The following is a 21,428-nucleotide window of genomic DNA, read 5'->3' on the forward strand; positions in this document are numbered from 1 at the left end:
ACTAAGAGATTTTCAAAAGTTTGAAAACAATACCACTCTTCTCAGGCTGGGGGTGTAGCCCAGTGAAAGAGCACCTGCCTAGCAAACCCAGGATCTGGATTTGACCCCTAGCACTACAAAACAAAATAAAACAAAACAAACAAACAAAAAAGCAACAATAACAAAAACATTCTTCTTACTAAATTCTCACTGAATTTTGTTTTGTTTTAGAAAACAGAGTTATTTCATATAATAAATGTGTTATTTATGTTAACATGTACTGGGTTTGCTTTCTTTAAATGAATTACTAAGCAAATATTTTTTAAATTTCTTATCTTGTATGCAGTAAATTCTTATAGAATAAAGAAAAATATAATCCACATAATCAAAAGCTCCTTGAGGTCCTAAATAAGAAAGTAAGATGAAAACATCTGGTAACTACTGCTTTAAAGCGTTCCCTGGTCCTAATCAGTTTTGATCAGACTCAAAAAATTGATGAGCATCGAAATCCAGTAGAAGCATAATTTTAAAATAAAATGTCCACACTGCTGACAATTCAAAGCATAAAACATGAGTTAAATAAAATTGTTTCCCTTTGCTTAAATAATTAAAACTAAATCTAGTTAGATGTTCTAACATTTATTTTCCGCATTCTTTGTTTGATTTCACACATCTTTGGGTAAGACCACAATTCCAGAGGCCTCCTTTTCCCCATCTCCTCATATTTATAAAAGATGTCAGAAAAAAAAAGAGTCACTTTTGTCCATGTATAACCGGAAACTAAATAAAGGTGGGAAGTTATAAAAGAGAGGATCTCATGCATGAATGCAAGAACTATTCACAAAAGATACTGCCAGATCTACAACTCTGCAAAAAGGCCATGAGAACCAGAAAGAAAGAAAGAAAGAAAGAAAGAAAGAAAGAAAGAAAGAAAGAAAGAAGGAAGGAAGGAAGGAAGGAAGGAAGGAAGGAAGGAAGGAAGGAAGGAAGGAAAGAAAGAAGGAAGGGAAGAAGAGATGGAGGGAAGGAGAGAGAGCAGGGGAGGAAGGAAGGGAGAGAAGGAAAGGAAGGAAGGAGGAAAATCTTCTGCAAGGACATCTGCCCAACAACTGGACAGATGCCACCCTTGTTATTGATTCTTGTAGCCAAGGATCCTTGTTCCAAAAATCCTATATAATCCTCCTCATTTCACCTTTAAAAACTTCCCCTTCCTTCAACCTCCTTAAATATGTTCATCATTTTCTGCGGCATGAATATCCCCATTTCAATGATAGTATACTCTCAAATAAGCTTAATTGATCTTTAGAGAATCTCTCTCTGATTGTTATTTAGGTTAGCACATCCAGCTGTTTCTCGCACCCACTCTCTGCATTATCAACCACCATCATCTCTCTCTGCACTGCTACTGCCTCAGCTGACCTCCTCCAGCTTTTCTGATCTGACTATGGCCTCCTAATTAGTAGTTGTCTCAACCTCCAATGCTGTCCCCGCCAACCTAAGCTGCATCCCAGCGGTACTCATTACATAGTGCTCCTGCAATAAAGACTACATAAAACTTTTTCTCATCAGGCCTCTATTGTGCACCATGCTTTGATATATTTAGAGTTCCCCATGTGACTTGTGGAGAGAGAGAGAGAGAGAGAGAGAGAGAGAGAGAGAGAGAGAGAGAAAGACTGCTGTTATCCATTCTATCTCATGCTTCTAAGCATCTGGGCTCTGAAATGTCTTCCTCAAACTACCCTTCCAATGGATATTCAGCTGTCCTTTAAGACTCCTTTACATTTCCACACCCTCTTCCTGCACATACATAGTACACCAGTGCTGAATGCTGCTTTCATTTCACTATTGTACTTATTGTGTTACATTTATAATTCTATAGTTTTATGGCATTGTATAGATTTAACCTCAGATTGTATTAGAAAATTTTAGTTCCTTACTACAACTGCATATCCATGATGATCAAAGACTATCTTTAATGATATAACCATTTAAAAGGAGGAGTGGAGGAGAGGCTTGTAAAATTCTACTTTTGCCACAATTAGAGTAAGAAAGTCAGATGAAAATGAGTTTTTCTCCTTCTATATCAGTGGATTATACAGATATCAAGAAAATTAAGGAAGATCAAACTCAACAATTTGACAAGGTCCTTAGCAACTCAGTGAGACTCTGTCTTAAAATTAAAAATATAAAGGACTGGGAATGTGGCTTAGTGATTAAGTGTTGAGAGCCATCCATGGGCTATGTGTGAACTACACTGGCATTGTAGCCTTTGAATAGGAACATCTGGTATTTGGTAACTTCCCGTGGCAATCGCACAAGGTAAGATAGCCCAAATACATGTGAATTTCTATTCAGCTCTGCCTGGTCCCACACAGCACTGGAGATGGGGTAACCTGGTACAGCCACACAGCCTCTCAGAGATAGGTGTGACCTGCCAAGATGCCAATCAACCTGCTGACTGCAGGGCTTAGAGAAGCAAGACTCCACCCCTGAAACCTTATCCCTGCCTTTGATGTACTCCCTTAAATAAATCACGGGAGCCAAATTTTAATTGTCCAGCTCCAGCTCCTGTGTAGACTGGATCTCTCAGGCACTCTGCTTCAAAACTATAATTCTGACTCTGTTTCTTATTTTTTCACTAATTATTTCTGACTTATTTTCTCCAGTGGCTTATACCCTCCTGAGCAAGAAAAAGGACCCCCTGGTGAGGTAATGGTGACCTCCCCATAGTTAAGTGCTTCTGGGTTTAATCCCTGGTACCAAAAAGAGAGGAAGGAAAGAAGGGAGGGAGGAAGGGAGAAGGAAAGATAGAAAATGAAGGAAGAATAAGGAAAAGAAATTGGATTTTTCCAAAAATCAAGAAGGGGGTATTAAGAAAATCATAATCAAGCAGCCAAGAGACAATATATTCCACAGAAAAGAGAATTCTGCAGAAACAAATTACTTTGGAATTATGCTTTTCAGAAAAAAAAATTATTAGAAAGAGACTTCAGCAATTCACTAATGGTACATTTTCTACATTACCATCCCCTGTCCCATCTAATCTCCAGTCTCACACCACACTGTCTTCTTCTGATTTAGTAAAGTTATTGAGAAAATAGGAGTCTAAATTACCAGGATTGACTGTAAGGCTTACAGTTATTTGAAAACTAGACACAATTTTATTTGAGCTGAAAAAGAAAAAAACCTAAACAGGATAACATATTTTTAAAAGATAACATGTTTTTTAAAAGATCAACTATTAAAGAGAATTATGCCAGTTAATATACTTTAGTAATTATTTTGGCCTTTTAGGTTGAAATTAGATATCCAATATAGGTTTGATTTCTTTTTTAATATTCTTTAATCGATTACACAAATACTTATGATTCAATACAGCCTCTTGGACAGCCAAAATTGCTGCCATAGTCTTGAAGTCAGAAAGGAAATTAAGAATTAAGGAACAGTTGGGTGCAGTGGCACATGCCTGCAATCCCAGTGAACTTGGAGGTTTAGACAGGAGCATTGCAAGTTCAAGATCAGTCTTGGCAACTTAAGGAGACCCTATCTTGCAATAAAAAATAAAAAGAGCTGGGGATATATCTCACTGGTTCAATCCACACTACCCCAAAACAAACAAGAAAATAGAAGAAATAGAAGTCATGAAACATGTTTACAGACTGACAGCTAGGAATTGGCTAAGGCAGCCCATGGTCTGACCCCAGAGCCTGCCTGTTAGCATTAGCTCTTTGCCTGTGCTATACCCTCTGTCTTATGAAGCCATCTAGCTCACTACACACACATGAGAGTTCTTAGAGTATGATTCTTCGCAAAACTTGGGTTCAGTAAATGCTACGTTTAGACTGAACTTTTCTTGTTTTTTTTTCCCCTAAGGAGCTCATGATACAGAAAGGAGATGAGAAATTTGACTGTATAGTAATTTCCTGCCATTTCTTTTTCAACTGGATACATTACTTCAAATAGTGACAGAATGGAAGTGGTATTGTACATCATTATCCCATTTCTCTGTCCCACAAATATTCTATGAGCCCTGTATCATGAACATATAAAAAAGTAAAACCACAAAGAAGCCAATCATGGGAGTAAGTATTAATAATACACTAGCAAGAAATAGCTCGCAGGACCCTAACAATTACCAGAGTGAATGATTTATTTTTTCATTCATTGAAATCCAACTCAATTCTTTTACTTTTTTATTGTTATTAACGTTGCTTGACTTCCTTTAGCCCTCACAAGACCCATATGAGGTAGGATTCATAGCCAGTCTTCACAGATGAAGTGAAGGTCATTCATGAATATTAAAAGGCTTTTTCAAGGTCATAGAACCTACATCTCTTGTCCTGAAGTCCACTGTTTGCTTCATAAAGTGATCGCTTCCTCCTAATCTCTGGGATTCACCACCTATCAAACATGGGCCTGTTTTCTGACTCAGAACCCTTAACTTAAGAAGAGGCCAGGATTTGGAAGGAAGGATATTACAGTAGGCACTATGACAGGTATGTAAGTAATGACAATCTGAATTCTCCCCTGAAGATAGCTATCGCATCTTATTTATTTATATACTGGGGAAAGTGAAAATTCTTTTGTGCATTGATGGATACAGAATGAATGGGTTGACATTGCTAACTAAGGACCTGAGGAGTTTACAAGGCCTCCTCTTGGAGTGGGCTCCTTTGAGTGCCAGGTAATATATGGGATCTGACTCAGGTCTTATTAATAATAGGTCCACTGGGCCAAGGGGCCCATCCAACTTTCATTTCTCTAGACCCTGATATTTAGTTTAAACACAAAAACATGATAGTTGGTATAATGCCTGTATTTTTCCTTGGTTCTTTGGCCAAATAAAAGAGGTGGTGGTGGTGCTGGGCTGTAGCTTAGTGGTAGAGGGCTTGCCTAGCATGCATAAGGTCTTGGGTTTGATGCCCCAGCACCACACCCACACACACAAAGTGTAAATGATATTAGCTGCTATAATTTCCAGTACTCATTATTGGGGAAATATTTCCAAGTAAAAAAGAATATTGGTAGTAAACAAAATTAGGTTCTTTCAGATACTTAGATGAAACTTTTGGAAGTTATAGGTCATCTTTTTCAAATTTCAACAGCTGTTAGGAATAGAGTCCAGTGATTTTGTTTTTTATTTTTTTCATTTTTAGTACTGGGGATTAAACCCAGGACCTTGTACATGCTAGGCAAGTACTCTACCACTACACCATGCCCTAGCTCTTCTTATTTTATTTTGATGCAAGGTCTTGCAAAGTTGCCCAAGATCTCCTGCCTTAGTTGGGATTACCAGCATGTACCACCTCACAGAGTCTGGTGATTCTTAACATTGAATGCAATTAGTGGAACACATGGGCAAGTGTAGCCCCCCACCTCCATTGTCAGCATCCTTAGGTCATGAGCTCTCTACTCTTGGCTCTTCTGTAACCAAGATCATTCATCAATAATTATCCCTACCACAGTTTTCTTCACTCTCATGCTTTATTTATGTTTTTTGTTTGTTTGTTTGTTTGTTTTTTATTGGAAGGGGGCGTACTAGGGATTGAATTCAGGGCAATTTAACCACTAAGCTACATCCCTACTCCTTTTTAATTTTTGTTTCAAGATAGGGTCTGAGTTGCTCAGACTGGCCTGGAACTTCTGATCCACCTGCCTCAGCCTTCAGAGTCACTGGAATTACAAACACCCTCCACTGCACCTGGTTCATGCCTTATCTTTAAAAATAATGTGTTATAAAATCTACCTTATACTTCCACGGTAACTTGATTTAGACCCTGGCAATAGGTATTGTGGAACACAAAAGGTTCAACAGAGCCCTGCTTGACTGCCTAATATGAAAGGGACCACTTCTAGGTCTGAGAAGCAACAGATGCCATGACATCTAAGTTGTATGTTTCTCCTCTCTTGCTTTTCCTTTTTTGTGCTTACAGCAAGACAAGTGCTAGCATGAAAACGTTCTTGTGCCTTACAAGCAGACATAAAGTGGATTGTTCAAATGCTCATCCTCTCACACATTTGTGTGTGTGTGTGTGTGTGTGTGTGTGTGTGGTCAAGGATCAAACCCAGGACTTCATGTTTGCTAGGCAACAGCTCTACCACTGATTTACAACCCCAGCCAGCCTTCCCTTTCACACACTTTGATTCACTGAGAAGATACATTGTTAAAGCAACAATTTTTGGAGAATTTTCACTGAGTGTAGATTATTACTGAACATTTTCACTCCTTATCTTGATTGAATAATAATCTTGACTCTGGTGAAATGATGTGTGATTTGTGAAGTTAGAAAAGTCATAGTGACCAAGCTCCTCACCTACAACAATGCCATAGGAAAAAAGCAGAAAGTAGATATTGGGAGCAAAACTGCTCAACATTAGGCCTCCAGCCACCATGAAGCCACTGAAGATTGTGACAGATCTTGCTCCAAAAGATGAGACACAGAGACTGCAGACAGGACCTTTAAAAAAAAAAAAAAAAAAAAAAAAAAAANAGAAAGTGGGAGTGCGTACTTGGATTAGACTGAAGCCTACCTAATGAGTAAGGGATAAGTTTTCGAGTGATTTGGGAGACACAGTAAACACAGCTTAGTGTCCAGTTTAGTTGTAAAAAAAAGCATTTAAGGAGGGAGGGAGGGAGGGAGGGAGGGAATGAAGGAAGGAAGGAAGGAAGGAAGGAAGGAAGGAAGGAAGGAAAATTAAAATCAGGTGGGTATGTTGAGCAGAGATAGAATACTCCTGGAAAGAAAGGAAAGGAAAGCAGGAGAGGAAGGGAGAATGGGTTGCTTTGGAGTCACTTAATTCAAATTCTAGCATAACTACCTGCTAGTCATTTGATCTTGGACACCTTATTTTATCTCATTTGATTTAGTTTCCTCATCTGAGAACTAAAATAATGAAAGTGCCCTCCTTATAGTGTTACTCTGCACTGTTGGCAAAACCGATCACTACCTGGATTTATTGTTCTATGTATGAGAAGGTAAGTGCTCATGTAATGGAATTTAAATAATAGTGAAATTCCACTAACACTGTACCAAAATTACAGAGCTATGAAAGGATATTAGGGTCTCATTTTACGTGAAGGAAAAATGAAGTTCTGGTAAGTTGTCCAAGTCCATAGTAGAAAAAACATTTGAAGCACAGAGAAGTATACCTTAACTGAGTTAACAACACTGCAAGGTACAGATTATAATTTCAATTTTCAAAAAACACATCTACCCACATGGCTAAAGGCAGTCAATATTGTTAATAAATATGTAGAGCAAGCAGGATCCTCATAATCTACTAAAGATGAACATGACACAACGTGAAACCCAGAAGTTCTAATTCTATGAATATACCCAAAAGAAATACTATTATACCCAAAGTCATCTACTAAAATGTTCATAGCAGAGCTATTAATAAAATCAGGTAACTGACTTTAAAATCATCTCAAATCAGGTAACTCAGACATTCATCAGCAATAGAGTATATGAGTTAATTCCAATTTATATTTATAATGGACTACTTATGGTAATAAAAATGATCTACAACTACACAAATGATAAGAATATAATTTCTCAAACATCTTGAAAGACACACAATGCAAAGGCATGAACCATGTAATTACAACCATAAAAGTATAAAAACAGGCAAAATGATCATTAGATCAGACATGGTGGTGCACACCTATAATCCCAGCAACTATGGAGGCTGAGGCAGGAGGATCACAAGTTTGAGGCCAACCTCAGCAACATTTGAGAGCCTAAAGCAACTTAGTGAGACCCTGTCTCAACCCTATGTTCATATATGAATATACTACCCATGTAACTCCACATCATATACAACCACAAGAATGGAAAGATATTCTCCATGTATGTATAATATGTCAAAATACACTATACTATCATGTATATCTAAAAAGAATTTTTTAAAAGATCACTGAGATGTGGCTCAGTTCCACTCCCTGGGTTCCACCCCCAACACTAGAATAACAAACAAACAGACAAAAATAAAATAAAAAGAACTGGGATGAAACTCAGTGGTAAAGTGCCCCTGGGTTCAATCATCAGTACTGGAAAAAAAAAAATCTATGGTAAAAGTCAAGGATAGTGTTTTCCTTGTAGTGGGGAAGAGTACTAACCAGAAGAATACACAGTTGAACTGTGTTCCAGGTACAGCTCATGTTCTGGGTTTGTATGAGAATGATTACATGGCTATGTTATTTATGAAAATTGATTAAGCTTTACTCATATGCTATGTGCACACTTCTGTATGTACTGTTGGCTTTTTTTTTCTCAGTATTGAAGACTGAACCCAGGGGTACTTTACCACTAAGCTATTATATCTCCAGCCCTTTTAATTTCTTTTTTTTTCTTTTAAATTTTTGAGACAGGGTCTCACTAAGTTGCTGAGGGCCTCACTAAATTTCTTAGGTCCTCAATAAGTTGCTAAATTATTGAATTTGCCATCCTCCTGCCTCAGGCTCCCAAGCCACTGGGATCATAGATGTGTGCCACTGCACCCAGCCTTTTCCTTCTTTTTTAAGTAACCCTAGACTGAGAAATAATGGAAGCCTTCCCAATTCACACTATTAGTTAGTGGCAGAGCCAGGATCCCATGTCCCAAAGCCCAACATTCTTCCCAATATCATGATTTACACACATTTAAAACTGAATTATGACCATTGAGATTAAAACCACATAACTTCCAACCTAAGGATCACCCACATTCCTCTCTGGCCATGAACTGGCTTCTGCCATTTTCAGGCCCTCTTCTGTGAGCAAATGCAGAATAGCAGACATATTTATATGACAAACAGAGAGGAATATTCTGGGGCTTGGGGGGTACCAGGGATTGAACTCAGGGGCACTCAACCACTGAGCCACATCCCTAGCCCTATTTTGTATTTTATTAGAGACAGGGTCTCACTGAGTTGCTTAGCACACCTCACTAAATTGCTGAGGCTGGCTTTGAACTCACGATCCTCCTGCCTCCACCTCCCCAGCTGTTAGGATTACAGGCATGCACCACCACATCTGGCTGAGGAATATTCCGCACCAGTGTTTAAAATTGAAAATCCACTTGAAAGATGAAACTTAACATCCAAGAGTTGAGCTGTTTGTATACCCAATGAGAAATACTTAGATGTTTCAAAAATAGACATGGTTTTAAGAATCAAATTTCATAAATGGATGTCTGACAACATAAAGGCATGACCCTTCTCTGTTGTTTACCAAACTGCATTGACACTGAGAGTCACTGTTTATAAATTTAACAGCCACGATGGAAATGAAGCACAGAGAGATTATTACTGACACGCTCGAAAGATTTCAAGTTGAATCTTCAAAATAAGACTTTAAATGTATGTTCCTTAACGTTTATTAATGCCACAAAAACCACACAGTTGGGGTGTCTGGAGTTAGTGATAAAAGTTAATCATTTTATAAAATATATGACATCTTGGGACATGGTGGCACATGTGGTGACTTAGAAAACTGAGGCAGAAGGATCACGAATTACAGGTTTTTAGTGAAACCCTGTCCCCCCCCCCAAAAAAAAAATTAAAATGGCTGAGAACAGAGCTCAGTAGTAGAGTACTCCTAGGTTCAATTTCTAGTACCAAAAAAAGTAAAGTAAAAATATAATATCATAATCAATTATGTGATAAAATATTAAATCATGATTCTTTCCAGAAAACTTTGAGCTCTAAGAAGAAATGAGCAAAACTTCTTTGACAGAGGAAAACAATAAATGAAAAGCTTTTTTAAAAAAAATTATTTTCACATTGCCATCTGCTGCTTACTTAGAGAAAAAAAATATTGATGTCAGAGATTAAAGACAAAAAAATTGTAAGGCTGGGGGTGTAGCTCGTGATAGAGTACTTACCTAGTACACATAGGTCCTGGATTCAATCCCCAGTACCACCAAAAGTTAGGGAAAAAAAGAGAAAAGAAGACAAAAGAGGCATTGAAATAGCTCAAACACCTCATTTTTAAATGATGAAACTAGAGCTCAGAAAGATAAGTAATTTGCATAAGACCCATACATAGCCAGTCAAGGCCCCAGCTAGGGCCAGAGTCAGACCAGCATTCTTCTCACTGAGACGTATTTCAATCAGGATCTTAATTTTTTTCCCTAAAAATCAAAATATGTGTGAAAAAAAAAATCACATTTGTTAATATCTGAACAGAGTAAGTACTTTTTATAAATTTATATCCAATTAATACAAAATATTTATGATCACTTGGTATTTAAAAATTTAGAGCAAATTGTTAGAATCCTCATCCTAAGAACGCGGGTATTTATAGATTCTCTCTGCAAAGATTCAAAGAATAATAGCTTCATATCTCAACAAAAACAATTAGAACAAAGTACCACTAGTAACTATCAAGTCACATCTGTAAAACTTTATTTAGTTGTTTTAGTTGTTGTCATAACACACAAGTTCTCCAAGATAGTAACCATGCATTTCTCCTCAACACTGGATAAGTTTCGAGAGATGAGTAAAATCAAAGGACTATTCTGAAGGGAGATTTCTTATGAGGCTTCAAGTCTTTCACATTGCACAAGGGACCTTTTGAATAGAAGTTAGTTAACCCATAATATGAATCAGTAACCTGAAAATTTTAGGAAAAAAAAAAAGCAGTTTCCTTATTTTGTCATTGACATTTTAAAATGCAACAAACAACCAGGAGGTACAGTGGTACACACTTGTAATCCCAGCTGAGGCAGGAGAATCACAAGTTTGAGGACAGCCTCAGCAATTTAGTGAGACCCTAAGCAACTTACTGAGACCCCCCTCAAAATTAAAAAAAAAAAAAGGACAGGGGGAGGGGTCACTGGGGATGTTGCTCTGTGGTTAAGTGCCTTGGGATAAATTCCTGGTATCAAAAAATAATTAATTAATTAACTAATTCGATGACCATCCATTATCACCACCACTTTCCTGGAAAAGGAGAAATCTTTTAATAAGGAAACATAAGAAGGATGTCATATCAGAATGAAATGCAAGACAATAGAAAAATAAAATCTTACACATATACACACACATCCTATGACTGCCTTTACATTCTTTGCCTTTTCTCTTTTTTTCCAGAAATTTTTTCTGGAATTTAAGGTGTGTGTCAGTGTAAGAGCCATTATTAGTAGTGTTGGAATTGGTCTTTCTTTGGAAGCCACTACTACTATTATTACCTGGGTTTTGGAGATCCCTCTTGTCTGGTTGGCTGAACTGTTAGCTGACAGAGCTGGCAGCACAGAGGACTGATCTAAGGAAGGCAGATGGAAGCATGGGGCAGTGGGAGGTAAATGGCTCCATCCTTTCTAGGCCATGTGACGCAGTATCTTGTAAAATATATTCTACCCTCCTTCATGGTACCTGGGCACCATTATTTTTGGTACAATGCTGACACATGCCCTCAAAAAGGTAAAAATGTGTGCATTGGGGAGAACAAATAACCCAATCAAAGTGAGGAGCAAAGAAATAAAAGAGAGATGAGATTTTGAGTATTGTGACTTCTTAAATATAAAACAAAACAAAATACAGAAAATACTTCTTTACTAGTCAGATGCATTGATATAATTTTCAACCAATGAGGGAAAGGAAAAAGAAAAGTCTAATTGAAGAAGTATTTTGTTATGATCACAGGTGAATTAGGAAAATGAAAAGGATGAATCACTTCTAAACAAGTAAGAAAGTAAGAGAGAGTTTTGCTTCCTTTAACCCTTCAGAGAATTGGGGAAGAATCAACAGAATTTGATTTTTGCTATCAAAGTCTGTGTGGAGGTGAAATACTTGCCTAGCAAGTTCAAAGCTCTCTGGTTCAATACCCAGCACAGCAAAAAAAGAAAGGAAAAGAAAGTTAGTGGGAAGGAAGAATTACTTGACTTTTTAAAACAGGTAATAGCATCATATTTAGGTCTATGAGTAAATCAAAGAGAAAATGAATAACAGATCATTGTCATTCCTTCATTATTTACCAAGCATCTACTAGAGCAGTGCTGTATAACAGAAATACATAGAGTCACACACGTGAGCCACATTTGGAATTTTAAACTTTCTAACAGCAATATTTAAAAATAAAAGAGTTAAAATTATTTTGAAGAATACATTGTATCTAACCTAATATACCCAAAATATCATTTGAATATCATTAATTAGGCAGGTAGAAGGATCTCAAGTTCAAAGACAGCCTGGGCAACTTAGTGAGACCCTGTCTTAAAATAAAAATAAAAACAGAATCATTAATGAGATATGTAACCCCTTCCCCCAGTACTGGGGACTGAAAGCAGTACTGCTCTACCACCGACTACATCAAAGTCATTTTCATTTTTTTCTTTGAGACAGGGTATCTCCAAGATGCCAAGGCTGGCTTTGATTTTTCAAACTCCTGCCTCAGACTCCAGAGTGGCTATGGTATTATAGGCATGTGCCACCACACCCAGTTTATACTAAGTGTTTGAAAGTCCTTGTGTATTTTTATGCCTACAGCCATCATATAAACCAAATTTCAAATGCCCAGCAGCCCAACCACATGTGTCCACTGTATTAGAGCACTAGCATCTCATACCATGTTAGAAGACAACACAGAAAAAACACACATAATCCAGGACCTAGACTAGAAAGCAAAGCACACACACATCAAGAGTTAAACCAAAGCCCAAGGCCACATGCAGAAAGCACCAAGACAAAGGTTCAAACCATGCATTCTGAGATTTCATAAGAGAGAGATAGTCCTGGGCCTCGTAACTGAGACGTACGTAAACTGGGCCATGAAATATGGTTATATCAACAAAAGGATGGGGCTGGGGTTGTGGCTCAGCAGTAGAGCGCTCGCCTAGCATGTGCGGGGCCCTGGGTTCGATCTGCAGCACCACATAAAAATAAATAAAGATATTATGTCAAATTAAAAAATAAATATTAAAAAAGAATTTTTTTTTATATTTTTCTATCAGTTTATATTTGTTACATTTGGACAAAAATTGGATGAATAAATACATAAAATATTTTGGATTCTGGTAAAAACAGAACCAAGAATTACAAAAATAGATGAGTGATATTAATTATACAGAGGAAAACAAAATAACAGAAAGAAAGCACACTCTATTATCCAGAGATAAAATGAGTTCTCCATGATATATTGATTTAATATTTTGTATATTTGAGCAAACATAACTAATTGGCCTGTGCCACTGAGAATTAGATGAAACATTTAAACCCACATCAAAATATTGTTTGTGCATTACAATAAATGCCTTCTTGTCATTGGAGAACTTGAATGAATTTTACAACTTGATCTTGACATAAAATACATAGGGATATTTCTCACAAAGTCATAAATATATTTTGATCAAATGTTTACTATTGCCTTTGAATAATAAATATAACCTTGCTTATAAATCAAATGGCAGGACATTCTTTCTATTCCTCTACTTCTGTTTGTGATACTGCCTGCATGTAGCTAATAAATATTTAAGGTAACATTAGTAACATAGGCTAAAAAATGCCAAAATATTTTCCTAGTGATTATAAAATTCCTGAAGATTTTATGATTTAATAATTAGTGAAATTATTTTCTGCTTAAATTGAAGACAGGCTTGTGATCTAAATGAGTAGAAGTCAACTTGATTGAAGAAAGAAAGTCTCTGACTAGCACCATTTAAAATGAACTTCCTTTGAATATGTCACTGTGTATTACTAGAGGGCAACTGTGCAAGTATTTTATGAGATGTTTGCACACCTATTTGATACTNTCCCAACGGCATTTCTTGTAGAAATAGAGAAAGCAATCATGAAATTCATATGGAAAAATAAAAGACCCAGAATAGCAAAAACAATGCTAAGCAGGAAGTGTGAATCAGGCGGTATAGCGATACCAGACTTCAAACTATACTACAGAGCAATAGTAACAAAAACAGCATGGTACTGGTACCAAAACAGGCGGGTGGACCAATGGTACAGAATAGAGGACACAGAAACCAATCCACAAAACTACAACTACCTTATATTTGATAAAGGGGCTAAAAGCATGCAATGGAGGAAGGATAGCATCTTCAACAAATGGTGCTGGGAAAACTGGAAATCCATATGCAACAAAATGAAACTGAATCCCTTTCTCTCGCCATGCACAAAAGTTAATTCAAAATGGATCAAGGAGCTTGATATCAAATCAGAGACACGCCGTCTGATAGAAGAAAAAGTTGGCTACGATCTACATACTGTGGGGTCGGGCTCCAAATTCCTCAATAGGACACCCATAGCACAAAAGTTAATAACTAGAATCAACAAATGGGACTTACTCAAACTAAAAAGTTTTTTCTCAGCAAAAGAAACAATAAGAGATGTAAATAGAGAGCCTACATCCTGGGAACAAATCTTTACTCCTCACACTTCAGATAGAGCCCTAATATCCAGAGTATACAAAGAACTCAAAAAATTAGACAATAAGAGAACAAACAACCCTATCAACAAAAAAAGAATTTTAAAAAGGATGAAAACACATTCTATATGAAAGGAACAGAAACAAAATGCAATTTTCCAGTTTGTGATTAATATAAGGTAGCTTTGAGAAAGAAATTATTTCCTTTGGGAAATAAACTCAACCTCCTTACACTTTGCCCCTACCCCAAAAGTCTCAGAGAGACTCCAGAATACAAGGATGGCCAGGTCTGCTCTTTTGAAGCTATTAACTAGCCTCTGGGACAGTAAGAAATACAATACAAACTGGTAGTCAACCTGCCTCATGGCAAGGATTTCCTGTCAGAGGGGATCAGTTAGGCTCATCAGAGCCCTCCCCTCCACCTAAATTGCAGGGAGCCTACAGTGCTGGCTGCCCTCAACTGACAGGTCCTCACTCCTGGCTCAGCTGAGATTGGGAATCTCAAGTGCATCTCCCTGAGAAAGAAAAAAAAAGTACGAAGGAGCTGAATCCCACTGAAACCCTTGATCTCATTTGTACTGACTGCCTCGTGGGTTGGCTGGTTTGGTGATATTCATATAGAAGGGTGGAAAGGGTACCAACACCCAGTCACTCCCATTCTGGAACTGCAGATTACACTGAAAATTGGCCAAGGCAACAGAATCCTGTGGGTGGCAGGAATTAGTCCACCTTAAAGGAATTATCAGGGTTGGAGGGCTAATGCTAAAACCTGGCTATGCTGGCAGTCAGAACTCTTTCAGCAAATGGGGTTTCCTGTGTTGGTTCACTCTGTGTACCTGGGGATAAGTTTACTGACTCATATTAGGAGCTAGGAGGCTGGAAGGACAAAAAAATAGGGGAGGAGACTGTGAAATCTGCTTTGAGTACAAAACTACAGAACAGAAGATTTCCCTGCTGTTTCAGCAACTAGGTTGCCTGAGAAGTGGCTCCACCCTTCTGGGATTTGAAGATGACAAGTAGCCAAAAGATGCTTTAATGCATCATTAAAAAAAAAAACTGCAAGGTCATGACAGTCCTCCAGTTTGGCTACTTCTATTCCTTTCATATTTCAGGTTTCACCCAGAGGAACAAAATCAGTAGGGAATAAATATGAAGAGATTTATGGTAAGTAATTGGTTTGGGTGAATAGTCAGGTGGCCCTTGACAGGACAGGAAAGTACAGAATCCACAGGGCAGGCCACAGGAAGGGCAAGTTGGAACTCTCAGGCAAAGTCTGCAGCGGCAGCCCTCAGGTAGAATTTCTGGGAAAGTTCATTCCTGCTCCTAATGCCTTTGATGGATTGAATCAAGTCCACCAGGATTAGCTAGGAAAATCTCCCTTTTGAAACTTCACCATTTATAGACATTATTCATATTTACAAAATCCCTTCACAATGATATTTAGATTAGTACTTAAATAACCAGAGAATGTGGCCTAACCAAGGTGACACAGAAGACTGATCATCATTTCTCCTCCCCACCTCCCCACACATTTCTTCTTCTACAGCCAAATTTCCTCCACCAAGAGCTGTCACCTGTGTGTAAATTCCAGACCTTTGCATACAGAAACCTGCACAGAGAGCCCTCTTCATACCTGTCCACCTGTAAAACAGTGCATCCTCCTATCTGGCTTACTTCAAAGGCTGAGATCGTTAAACTGGACAGGTTAAACTGTGATTAATGTGGGAATGAGTGTTGCTTCAAACAGGATGTAGAGAAACTATAGCAGGGTGGCTCTTTTGGAAATTCGTCCTTAATAGTCACTTTCATTTCCCCCTCTCTTCACCTGACTTCTCTCTATTCCTTTTGGGTCCCTCCTTTCTCTCTGGTAGTCTAAATTTTAAAGAGAAGCTCCACCTAAATACTTAGGATGCTACCTGCTAAATCTTTCTTTAGATTTACAGAACCCAAAACATCTGATGACTTTTGCAATGCCCCTCCTTAGTCTTTACTTCTGACTAAAAAGAATTACAAGAGCTAGCCCCAGATGGCTGAGGTCCATAGGGTTCTATTCCAGGAGAAGAGAAAGGAGAAATGCCTAGATGATTCTGCTCAGCACACAACCTTCCTGCCTGTCTCCTTCCCTCCTTCCCTATAAAACGTTTTGTGCCCATGAAACTCCCAACATGCATCTTTATAACCCTCCACCTTTCAGCCCTTGAATAGACCTCATTCCTTCCTACCAGCTCATCTTTGGAACATTGGCCTTCTAGTGATGGGCAGCCCAGACTTATCCCAGCAACAAAATCAAAAAGGAGTTTCAGGGTTTAGAGCACTTTAGAGTCAGGAGGCCATAGTTAAGCAGACCTCAGACACATCCAGAGCTGAACCTTTGAACTGGGCTGCAGACACACCCACTCCTGGATGCAAGTTGACCAAGTTTGTCACATGTGTACAAGGAACCCCTTTCCCACACTACCTAGATACTGAGACCATGCCCAATCCCTTTCTCATGAAACAGTTTAACTTCCAACAGCACCAATCCTAATTCCAGATTAATAAATGATGTCATTCCCAAACCCCTTGTAGTTTAAAGCTATCATTTTGTTGTCAGAACACATTTTCAAGATGCTTGAATCTGTTTTCCTGATTGTGATCCTAATTAGCCCCAAATAAATGTAATTTTTTTGGTCTTGACTAGGTTGATTTCATTCTCAGTCAACAAATCCTAGAGATTTTCTCAACCTTGCTATTTCCTTAGTATTTGTGAAGTTTCAAATTAATCTTTATTTTTTTATGTCTCTTCCCTGAGATTACTCCTTATAAGCATGAATGGTGTCTGATATCTTGGTACCACTAGCACAGATGAGACCTTATGAATGTGTGTCATGATGAAGAGCTCATTTGCAATGTACAAGCCAGGAAGTGAAGACCCTCTATGCCCAGATTTACTCACCCTGGGGTAAGAAAGAAGAAATTTTAAAAGAGAGGTAAAAAGAAGACAAAAGTTTTGAAAGTCTTGTGCTAAAGTTCCTCCTATCTTTCCTTCCTGAGCCAGTTATCTCCCAGATCTGTCACTCTCAAGTTTCTGGGAAATCTACAAATCTTTAGCCATAATCTTAAAGTTACTAGAAATCCATTGACTTATAAAAATTGACCTGTAAACTGTTTATTAGTGCACTAGCATATGTGTTTGTTGGATAGCTTTTTGTTTGTTTGTTTGTTTTAACTAGAGTCCTTGGCTAGAGATTTGACTCTGGAGATCCAATAAATCAGGTCTGGGTATTCACCCCCAAAAAATACAAACAGAAAAGGTAGCAGTGACAAGCATGAAAGAAATATTAGAACAGCTACTCTGGGAAGACCAAGGTAACCATGCCCTCAACTCTGTCTTCAAGGAGCTGAAAATGACTTTGAGGTTCTATAGAAAGAGGAATGAGGGCAAGGGTTGTGGGGGCTTTTCATAGCTGCAGAAGCAGCTGATCTTGATCTGGTGTTGTCTGTCCCTCAGTGTCTCAAGATAGGTGGGGCAGGGCCTTGTTCCAGATAAAATCATAAAAGTTGCTATTGCCTGGGAGTCAGCTTCGACTCGTCACCAGATTTTTATTGGATCAGCACTATTCCTGGAAGCCAAGGTAACTAGAAACAATGCAATGGAGGCAGAGATGCCAAGTCTTTGATCCTGTTTTTAGCCACCCATCAAACATTTGCATGTAAAAGTGAAGCGTCTAAGTCCTTGTTACAGTTACTTTCTTAACATTCTCCATTGATGAGATAATGGAAAATACATCAATACAAGGATCCTGAGAATTGCCAGACCACCATAAAACATCTTGTGATCACCAGACTGATGTCAGCCCCACACACCTCCCCATGCCCCACCCCTCACTCTAGAGATGGCCCACATTCTTCCTTGACTGTATACTGCTTGTTTTCCTAAATAAATCCCTGTGCCTCAACATCTGACAAGTGCTGAAATTCTTTTCTGTCTTGTATGTCAAGGACCCCATTGTCCTGAATTGAAGTTCCCTTATCCAGGACCTACTCATACCACCTCCAGTGACAATCCCAAGGATCATCTGGATAAACAAATAATTCAGGTCACATGCTGGGTACAGTGGTGCAACTTGTAATCCCAGGTACTTGAGACCCTGAAGCAGGAGGATCACAAGATCAAGATCAGCCTGTCTCAAAATAATTAGAGAAACCCTGTCTGAAAAAGGGCAGGGGACAGGTAGCTCAACAGTAGAGCACCTCTGGGTTAGATCCCCAGTACCAGAATTAATAATAGTAATTCAGGCAAAAAAAACTATTTTCTCTTCAATTCAAGTTTCAAAGAAGAGCTATTAAGAATTCAGGTTATGGATCCTCAGCACAACATAAAAATAAAATAAAGGTATTGTGTCCATCTACAACTAAAAAATTTTTTTTTTAATTAAGGTTATGGAGAGAGGAAAGTTTAGAATTGCATGCCTGTCTCTTCCTAGTTCTAATATGAAGAGCGACTGTCCAAATCTGGCTTTGTCAGCTTTGTCAGAGATAAGAGATGGGTTTTTAAAGTCCAGATGTTTAACTGCAACCCCAGGAAAGTTCTGGCACTCTTTGCTAACCCTTTCTTCCAAGAAGTGTCTTTGTCTTTCATTCTGAAGGATCCCTTTCTTTTTCAGGTTCTACAGTTTTGTTGGAACTACTTGGGTGAGTAATTTTACTTGTGAGTGATTTCTTCTCTAACACCTAACATTATCAAGCACTTACCATAGGTCAAGCATTATCTCAATTATTCTACACAATAATCCTATATGGTTGGTAGTTTTATTATCTTCAATTTAAATGTGACCAGTTTTGCCAGGTTAGAAAAGCCTGATCTCAGGTACTACTCTTCCCATTAGAGAATGTACATCTTGAGCATTGTCCCTAAAGCCTTGAGGACAATAATACCCACTTCACTGCACTGTGATGAAGATCGACTGAGATAAAACAAGTAAAAGTGACTGGTAGAAACCAAGCACTCAATGAATAGTTGGAGAATTTAATGGAAAATTAAGTACATGAAAAGCAGAATTTGTATGTTTCTTGGCAAATGCCCTTTTTCTGCTATCATAAAGTTCTAGAGGTCAGATCACAGAATTGATCAAGCATCAAGTCTTCTAGGCCTTCTCTGGACAAAACTGAATAAACAAAATAATCAATGTATCTCAGAGATTGCATAGCCTACCTGCATCAGAATCAATGGGGGAGCTGGTTAAAATGCAGATTCCCAGGACCATACCCTATTCCCATCCTCACTTCCACCTCCATCCACTGATGGGTAGGAACTATGCTTTTTAGACAAACTCAAATAATTTATACATATCCCTGAATTTATGTATTTTTTTTCATACATATCCCTGAATCTATGCATTTTTTTCACTATAATACTACCAGAACCAGGGTCACTGGAAATATAATTTATTTTTCATAACTTACATGGCATGAGCAATGTCACACCCACAAAGAAACTTGAGAGTTTATCAAAAAAGTACAAAACCAAAATATAAATAGAAAATGTTTCAGCCAGTATAGTTCCCAAATAAAAACCACTTTTGAGACTTCAGGGGAAAAACGGGACTGGGCTTGTAGTTTAGCGGTGGAAGGTCTGCTTAGCTCAAGTGAGGTTCTGATCTGATCCCCTGCATGCCTGCACATGCACATGCTCACACACACAAGCGCACACGCGCATACACACACAGGGACGCACATTAATATACCTGGGCCCATCACAGCTGAATTAGAATGACTACAGGGCAAAATCTAAGCAATCATATGCTGAAATTTTTCTATAAATGATTCTAATTATCTCTCGGGTTAAGAACCACTAGTAATCATTTGGATTGCCAACATGAAACATGCTTGTCCCACTTCCAAAGTAATATTTATCTTATTTATCTAGAACAAAGTTGTCAAAAAAGCAGGTTTTCAGTGTGACTTACATACTGCTAGACACTGCTTGCTTATACAGTACCACCTCAGCTTTCAAGATTTGTCTCTTAATTTATGCTACAAAGAATCACGGGGAAAACATCACATATTTTCAGTGGCTTGAACTATGCTCACAGCTGGACACAACGTCCGAAGGACACACACGCAGTCCCATAAGTGTTAGCTTTTTAGCTGTCTTGTTTTTCACTGCTTCCTCATCTTGAACTCTCTATTCTCTTTTTTTCTATGCTCATCTTCAAAAGCTTAGATTGGCAGGTCCAAGTGCCTCCTCATCAAACTGATGACATCAGGCCTAGAGAAATAAAGGGCTTTGCACAAGGTTCCGCAGATATATGGTAGCAGAGCCAGGACTTGAGTTAGCCTCTGACTAAGCTTCTCCAAGTACTGGTTCTCTCCCTGAATTTTGGTAAGATTCTTCATCACTCCAGCCCCTACAAGCCAGGTTGGCCTCTTGGACTTATAATCTAATAAGGTGCACAAGGCTCAGCTCTTAGAAGGTCCCCACATTTTATTTAATGCTCTGCAGTCATTGTCTTTAAATTATTAATAAGTTTTTAAACAAGGATCCTGTATTTTCATTTTGAACCAGGGCCTACAAATTATGTACCCTCTTGCTTAAAAGTAAAGATGGCTGCCCCTGGCCCTGGAGAAAACTGAATATCCACTAGGAATGTGAAGAAAGTATATAGCTACCCTTCAATTTTCAAGGGAAAATTGGCCTCACCTCAAAGAGACCTCAGCTTTCTCTTACCTGGACAGACTTCATGAAAAGAAGCCTCATTCTCCAACTAGGTACTAAGGAAGATGCCATTTTAAAATTATCCTTGGAACCTTGCTGGAAGGTGGATAGCTACATTTCTGTTTAACTTAAATATTTCCTAATGGAAATAGTAACTGTGTTAGTCAGCTTTTTGTCACTGTGACTAAAATACTTGACAGGAATAACTAGAGGAAGAAAAGTTTATTTTGGCTCCAGGTTTTAGAAGTCTCACTCCATGGTCGGCCATCTCCACCCCTGTGGGCTAGAGGTAAGGCAGAACATCATGGCAGAAAGGTATGGTGATTCCACACATGGAAGCCAGGAAGGCCATGGGAGGAGGGGGGCGGAGAGAGAGAGAGAGAGAGAGAGAGAGA

The 21,428-nt window shown here is 38.3% G+C and overlaps 1 protein-coding gene across 6 annotated transcripts in view; it reads right to left on the minus strand.

Moving 5' to 3' along the window:
* Slc16a9 (solute carrier family 16 member 9) overlaps positions 1-21,428 on the minus strand; it is a 58,371-nt gene that overhangs the window by 11,363 nt on the left and 25,580 nt on the right. For all 6 annotated transcript variants that reach the window (XM_048814036.1, XM_015504686.2, XM_048814014.1 and 3 more), the window contains one exon: positions 6,294-6,437. In XM_048814036.1, coding sequence (XP_048669993.1) covers positions 6,294-6,437 — 144 coding nt within the window. The remainder of the gene's footprint in view (positions 1-6,293; positions 6,438-21,428) is intronic.

Source organism: Marmota marmota, unplaced genomic scaffold, assembly GCF_001458135.2.
Source record: "Marmota marmota marmota unplaced genomic scaffold, marMar, whole genome shotgun sequence".
Taxonomy (NCBI): Eukaryota; Metazoa; Chordata; class Mammalia; order Rodentia; family Sciuridae; genus Marmota; species Marmota marmota.